Source organism: Triplophysa rosa, linkage group LG23 (genome assembly GCF_024868665.1).
Source record: "Triplophysa rosa linkage group LG23, Trosa_1v2, whole genome shotgun sequence".
In the NCBI taxonomy this organism is placed as follows: domain Eukaryota; kingdom Metazoa; phylum Chordata; class Actinopteri; order Cypriniformes; family Nemacheilidae; genus Triplophysa; species Triplophysa rosa.
This window is the reverse complement of record NC_079912.1, coordinates 3,182,355-3,190,611: the sequence shown is the minus strand read 5'-3', so window position 1 is coordinate 3,190,611 and position 8,257 is coordinate 3,182,355. Positions and strand designations below refer to the sequence as shown.

At 40.1% G+C, this 8,257-nt stretch overlaps 1 protein-coding gene across 1 annotated transcript; it reads right to left on the bottom strand.

The window, feature by feature from the left end:
- Positions 1 to 1,339: 1,339 nt before the first annotated feature.
- LOC130547453 (taste receptor type 1 member 2-like) lies at positions 1,340 to 4,322 on the bottom strand. The gene is made up of 4 exons (XM_057323415.1): positions 3,488 to 4,322; positions 2,540 to 2,755; positions 2,339 to 2,459; positions 1,340 to 1,635 (listed from the first exon to the last, which is right to left on the bottom strand). Exons 1-4 carry the CDS (start codon positions 4,139 to 4,141, stop codon positions 1,340 to 1,342), a joined length of 1,287 nt encoding a protein of 428 aa, XP_057179398.1. The 5' UTR covers positions 4,142 to 4,322.
- Positions 4,323 to 8,257: the final 3,935 nt, after the last annotated feature.

The following is an 8,257-nucleotide window of genomic DNA, read 5'->3' as shown; positions in this document are numbered from 1 at the left end:
TGACAGAAAGGGAACGTCTCGGTTGCGACTGTAACCATTGTTCCCTGATGGAGGGAACGAGACGTTGTGTTCTTCATGCCACAACACTTCGCCATCCGCTGCAGCGACCGGGGGACACCTCCCAGGTTACTCAGCACAAAAGCTGAATGAATGGGGCACGCCATCTTCCTTTTATGTACGGGGTACGGGGAAGAGACTGGCATGCTCATGCCATTCGCCAACTTCATTGGCCTTTTAAAAGTCAAGTCAGAGATGATAGGTTCTCAAGTTCAAACCCCATTCTGTCTTGACACAACGTCTCGTTTCCTCCATCAGGGAACAAAGGTTACAGTCGTAACCGAGACGTGCCTTATGACTTATAATAAGTACATATTCATGTGTAACTATAGAGTTACACATTAATATGTACTTATTATAAGTCATATGGCAGACAGTAATTATGTAACAAGAACAAGGTGTTATTCTCATTTTGGGAGCACACAATCAGGCATTCAACATAAGATATACAAGTGTATGATAAAAAAATTCACTTCACAGCATAGTCTTTGAACCTTGCAGTTAACTTAACAGGCCTGCGACCTAATGGTCTAGAGTTCGGAACAATATGCTGAGGTGAAACAGTAGGATAGTTCACTTCCGGTGTCACAGTGTCATTAAGGAGTTCTACATTAGATTGTCCAGTTTGCTGAACTAAGTTTGACTAGGGGTGTTCCAAAAGCAAGGCTGAGGCATGAGGTGGTACTTCACCAGCAAAGACAATAGAAGGCAAAATCTCTCCAACATCTGGTGCAGATGCATTAGCAGTAGGGGAAGCTTGCTTTTCAAGTGGATGCACATTGAGTAATGGTGCACCTGACATGTTTTGATCCAACCGACGAGTGGAGGACAGGTAAGGTTTAAGACGGCTATGTTGTACAACCAGTGTCTTTTCAGGAGAGTCTTTTGACTGAATTGCATACAGTACAGCATGACCCTAAGTAGGCTGAACAATTTGTGTCACAATATAGAGTCCCTTTCCAGCGTGGAGCAAGTTTACATCGAGCATGAGCAGCATCACTTAACCATACTATATCGCCAACACTGTATGAGGTGTATTTGACCTTTTTGTCATGTTAAGCATTCTGTTGGGCATGAGCATGCTCATGATGCTCTTGATAGGACCTATAAGCAAATTGCAGCTTTCTACAGTTTACAGAAACATCTTCTGATGCACGACCTTGGACACATCATCAGTGTTGTTTCCAGGAGTCACTGTGTGTTTCGGGTCTTACAACAGACACCCTCATCCTGGCGACCCAACCGAGGTTGATCAGATCCCGGCCTGTGTCCAAGTAGCATTCTACTGCCCCCACTGCTCTCCGCTCTTCAACCAGAGCCATCTGGATGCTTTCTCTGCTGCCTCCACGTTGTTACCTATTTCTCTTCTTCGGTTAGCACCTGTTATGCCCAGCGTGCCATAGGCGTTGCTCAGGGAGTGACTAGCAAATTCCCTGCTGCCCACCTCTGTCCTCCATCCGTTCCTCCAACAATCCTCCACCAGTTCTTGGTATTTCTCCCTCTTTCTCTCTTGAGCCTCCTCCATCCTCTCCTCCCAGGGCACTGTCAGCTCCACCAAGATCAGTTGTTTTGTGGCCTCTGAAACCAAAATGATGTCAGGTCTCAAATTCGACTGGGTGATGTACTGGGGATGTCAACTGTCATTGCCCAATCCCGGGCTGTGGAGAGCAAACCTACAGAGCAGTTTTTCGATGCTTTCTCTGGCTTTTGTCCTTGCCTGATGAAGTGAATGGCCTTGGCTGTAGCTTGGGTGTGTCGGCTGTCCTTGATCCCCTTGCTGATTGCCTCAGCGATGGATTTGAGGACCTGGTCGTGCCTCCATCAATACCGGCCCTCACCCAGCGCCTTGGAGCAGCTGCTCAGGATGTGTTCTAATGTCCCAGTTCCAGTTGTCCTTCCAAGTGACACTCCACTCCATCGCCTGCTCCCACCTCATACAGGCGCCTTGCTCAAAAAGGTTACTCAAAAGTTTACTACTCTTACACTTAAAGTGCACTTAAAAGTATACTTTTATAAACTAAAAAGTGGGCCAATTTTGTCCCAAGCGGTATTCAGATAGTACACTTCCAAGCATACTACTAGTCCATTGATATTAAAAAATACTTAAAAATATACATGAACTTTACTTAAGTATATTTAAAATATGAACTTCAAGTATACTTCTTTTTGATAAGGGCAAAGTAAATGAAAAATCACTGCTCCGTACATTAAAGTTTTATGGTGGTAATTAAAAACAAGTTGTAACATCAAAGTCTCATTGAAGACCGTTTAAGATACTTACGAGAATAATTCACATAGTTGTTTTGTGGGCATTTTTTACACAGAAAGCAGCAGTCATGATATCCCACACGTTCTCTTGAAAATCCCTCTTTACACTCAACAGAGCAGTTTGAGAAAGGAACCTTTATAGAATAGAAAACTATGTTTAAACACTACTCAGTGAATAGTTGAAGGCTCACAGAGAGAAACAAAGGGAACTCACAGCAGTATTGTTACGCCAGGGCATGAGAGAGTTGTTGATAGTAAAAGTAATTTCTGGATGTGTCTCATAGGTGCCCACCATCTGAATCCATGGAGGATTTGTTTCAGTGTGCCACAGCACGACTGCATAACTGACTGCAGCTGGATCACCATTAACATCGTATTTCACCTGACGGCCACTGAGAGGAAAATCCAACTGCTTCATTTCTCCCAGAAGCTGTTCATATAAAAGACAAATAATATACATTTTTAAATAGTCTTTTTATTAAAGTTCTAGATTTACAGTACAGAACAATTTACAATCGTATATTTAATATTGTTAAATGAATAATAATAATGTGGAAGTGAACCCCATCTGACAATGAGTTCATTGGTTAAAGCGGCCGTGCAACGGTGTTTCATGCATTCTGAATTTACAATGTTAAACACGCTGGCTTCACATGCTTAACATGGTCAACTTGTCAAAAAACGAGTTGGACGTATGACATAGTATGACGTGCTCTCCACGATTATGATTGGTTGAATGGTAAGGTTGAATCTGATTGGCTAAAGAGTACGACAACCCACGTGGGTTGCGCTGCCAGGAGAGTCTCAAAAAACACACACACATCCAAGTCGATTCACACGTGAGTGACGATTTGCACATTCACTAAAACACGATAAACGTGTACATTTTAAACTTTCGAAATATTTGTGCACAGTCGTATGTTTGCGAAACGTACTTTATGAGAAAATAGTTTTGTTTTACGTACGTGAATTGCTTTTTGTAAATGTATATTTATACTTTGTGCACGTAAATTAGGTTTTATTCATGTGAAACTGTTTACGCGTGAATAATTAATGAGACTAAAATCGCTCCATAATAATCTGGCTAATTTCGATTACTATTTAGAAACAAAAATGCAGATGTGAATAATTCTATTATGCAAATTCAAACACATTTACTCACCATATATGGTTTAACGGTGATGTTTGTTCTGCATTCATTGATGTCACACCGAAGAACTTTATGTAATGCATGAGCTATGGTATATATGGCAGAGTAGATAGCAAAGGAGAATGTGGGATCTTCATTTATAATATCTTTTGCGGTCAACATTGAGCAGTTGTCACAATATTGATTACATGTCTTCATCTGGATTTCACTCTCAGCGTTATCATTAGTATAAATCTCAGTTGTTCCTTTGGCTTTATAGATGAATTCATGAAATCCAGGCAATGACAAAATTCTCTCTGTAATGCCAACTATTGTTCCAATTTTCTCAAGTCCCGGCTCTTTTGGAAGCTGTTGATTCATAGACCATGTTTCACTTGCAATCCAGACTTTGTTTCGGATATTGTTTGCTATCGCTTCTTTGATTATGTTCTTTGCATATTGTGACCCAGTGAAAACCACAATGACATTGATGTTGAGCCTATTAATCTTTTGAAAAGTTAGACTGTAGTTTGAACTTTGACTCAGAACCTCATGAAAGGCCAAACAAATGCCAGTATTTTTGATATAACTGTTAAACAGCTGTAGGCCATCTTCACTGTAATTGTCTGGGTCTCGAAGAAAAGCAACCCAGTTCCATCCAAACCACTGTATGATGCGAATAATCATCTGTATCAAGTCTTTATTGCTAGGGATTGTTCTAATAAATGATGGATAGCGAAGTTTATCACTTAACGTATAGCTGGTAGCTCCATAATTAACCTTTGAAAGAAGAAAACTATTTTAAAAGCAATTTACTTAACATGCCCACACGTATTATATACAAAACATAAAAGCATAAAAGTACTTAAATGTGTCTCTGGGTCAAAATGATGCTTTGGCAGCACAGGATGAAGGTTATGAATATGTGTATTTGCTTGTTATTTGTGTATCAAATACATTCTAAATAATTTACCAGTGGTATAAGGTCCATTGTGACCAGTGGTGCAATAGTAATAGTTCTCGTGCTTCCATATGGTCCTGTTAAAGCAATTACTTTAGGCTGATGGCTGTTGAGTTTTTCCTGAGGTTTTATCGATCCATTCTGTGAAATGAAACTGAAGACTGATTGGAAATTCTTAGTGTCAGAACAATAGTCAAAAATGTCATAGCCCAGAGAAACATTAGGCAGCAGAGTGGTGGAGTTATTAATCTCCTCAACAGCAAACCTCATTACTTGAAACATCTGATAACCAGATTTTGATAGAGTGTGCCTACAAAACATCAGTGAAGAAATTAATGGCACTTAATTTACCTTCTGTATTAGTTTACCATAAATGCAATCCTGGGGAAATGTTGCTTTAATTTACAAAAATAATAAACAATAAACAACATTAATAATACATGTGTCATAAGCATTCATATGACAAAACAAGAAAAATCCTTGCTTACCTAAAGCATTCATTGGCCTCCGGGGAGAGCAGGGGTGTTGCGTGTTGAATTTCATGCACTGGAAAAAGGCCACCCAATAAGTAATCTCCATCCAAACTGAACTCAGATGAAGAGCAATAAACTTTGAAAAAGACACAATGAGTAAAGGTCACAAGGAAAGTGTAAATGTGGCTGAGAAACATGATTAAAGAGGGTTTGTTGCTCATTGGATGCGTTATGGTTTTTATACCATCGTGTCATTTGCCTAAAATTCACAAAATTTGCCTAAACCACTTTTTTTATTTACAAGTCTGAGTATCACCCTCAAAGTTATTATTGCTGTAAATGTTAGATGTCCCTATGGTTTTCTAGATAATTGTCCCAAATTATCTGGCTCGTTTGGAAGTTGTCGACTCATGGACCATGTTTCACTTGCAATCCAAATAAATCTTTTTTAGAGTTAGACTGTAGTTTACACTTTGACCACACCCAAGTCAACACCACAGTATGTCTGCTTTATGTTTGATCTAATGCAAATGAAAACAATTTGCCACTGAAGTGTTTTTGTTTTAATGTGCCCCACACGTGATTTGATTTTCATTATGCTCTACACATCATTCAAGACCCACACAAGTTGCCTTATGAATGATCTTTAAGAGAACCCTGTTTACAGTGGACTATAAAAGTGTTTGTTGTTCACTGTTACTGCTGAGAAACCTGGAAAACTAGACAGGATCCTGTGTTTGACGTTATTTTATTTTAAGCTTACCAGCTGGTAAATACAACAGCTAAAAGAGAAATTTTCGAATGAATAATAAATGAAATGGGGGACAAGATGAGGCTCTTCTTTAAAAAATTGAACACTTTGAACACTCCTGCTACAACTGTAGTGTTGTTAATTAATTGGTTTGAATCGCCTTTCACTGCCTTCACTTGCTTTCCTCCATTCTCATTACTCTCTGTGGCAGTGTGGCCAAGAGATATGCCAAGATTCCACAGGTGGAACGTGCAATACATTTGTGCCTGTGGAACAACTTCAACCTAGAGGAACTCACTGAGGCTACCCTACAAGGCTTGTACATTTTCTCTGTGGCAAAGGCTTACACTGCCACAGGACAGGCCATACTGCAGATACATCAGGCCAAAACATTAAAAGAACCTTCAGGCTACAGAAGTCCCGCCCGTAGTCTGCCCTTTGCCACAATTGTCCTGATATGAATAGGCGGGTAAATAAAGATATGCGTAAATAAAAATATGAACAGGCGGGTGAGTAAACACAATATAATGTAAGCTGTTTTCCATTTACATTTAGTCATTTAGCAGACACTTTTATCCTAAGCCACTTACAAATGAGGCATATGGACAATGGAACCAATCCGTGCAACAAAAGGGCAGCAGTGCATAAGTGCTATAGAACTGATCTCAGTTAGCCTAACACAGTGCACGAAGCTATATAAACACACAGTACATATAGAAAATACCTATAGACACCACACACACACACACACACACACACACACACACACACACGCTTTGGTTGACTATCCCCGTGGAGACAGTCCATAGGCGTAATGTTTTTTATACTGTACAAACTGTATATTCTATCCCCTAACCCTAAACCTAAAGATCATAGAACACTTTTTGCATTTTTAGATTTGTAAAAAATATTGTTCTGTACAATGTATTAGCTTTTTTGCCCATGAGGACCTCAATTTTGGTCCCCACGGTGACACGAGTCCCCATGTGTTGGTGTGTATTCAGGTTTAGGTCCCCACCGGGATATACAAACATGAACACACACACACACACACACACACACAGGCTTTGGTTGACTATCCCCGTGGGGACAGTCCATAGGCGTAATGTTTTTATACTGTACAAACTGTATATTCTATCCCCTAACCCAACCCCTAAACCTAAAGATCATAGAACACTTTTGCATTTTTAGATTTGTAAAAAATATTTTTCTGTACAATTTATAAGCTTGTTTGCCCATGAGGACCTCAATTTTGGTCCCCACGGTGACACGAGTCCCCATGTGTTGGTGTGTATTCAGGTTTAGGTCCCCACCGGGATATACAAACATGAACACACACACACACACACACACACACACACACACACACACACACAAACATATACTGTGTATATACAGTATATAGTGCCCTCCACCAACATTGGAACCCTTGGTAAATATGAACAAAGAAGGCTGTAAAAATAAATCTGCAGTGTTTCTTGTTTTGATCTTTTATTTTAAAGGTCCGGTTGAACGTGCAGTTTCTGCCAATCGCATATTAATCTTGAGTACCTATAGAGCAGTATTGCATACTTCATATCTTTGTAGAGTCTTTAGTTTGATCACATTTATAAAAGATAGATACAGCTGTACGATTATTTCCGGAAACAGACGACCTCCTGGGGTGTGCGGGGGGGGGACTAAATCAGGAGCACACAATACATCATCAAATTATACCTGCATAACTGTTGATTCACTATAAGTTTGTGTTATTTACATTATGCACGTACGCACCGATTGCCAACAAAACATAGACATAATAACTTAGTTTGACTTACCGCATGCAGTTCATGTCTGGCATCTTTTAGCGCTGGGACTGCGCCATCTATCGGTTTCAAACAATCTTCAAATCCACCGTTAATATAACTTCTATCACTGAAATGCCATGAACAAACAAACACACCTCAACTTCTTTCACTATCGCAAGAGAAACGAGCTGCAGCTGCAGGCCCACAGCGTGTCACGATCTGCCACGACCGGGGGGTGTGGCAGCGAGGTGGAAGAACCCAGATGCAGGCAAGCAGTGAAGGGGTTAACAGAATACGTTTAATAATATAATCAAAACCACAAAACAAAAACCCACGGTGGGTCAAAACAGTACAAAACTGGATAACCAACAGGACGAAGACTAACTGAAACTAAACTACAAAAATAAACAACACTAGAAACAAACTTGACTGAACACTTACTACAGGACAAGGGATACACAGCAAAACAGGAACACAGCGAACATAGAGCACGAAATCGAAGACACCATAACAGGCAAGAACAACAAACGTAGCACATACTCGATACAATGACCGACACAGGACAATGAAACATGAGGGTATTATATAGGGTAAGACAAACGAGGGATAATGACACAGGGCAGATGTGGGTAATCAAACACTCAGGGAAAGATAACAAGGAAACGAGAGGAGCGGGGCCAATGACAAGACACTGGAGAGAACGTATATTATTGTCAAAAGGACAATAATATGTTTCTCTCCACACATAACCAAAGACTTTGTCATGGCTCTGCTACAGGACCAAGAAAAACATGACTAAATGAAGCAGAGCCATGACACAGCACAGCCAAT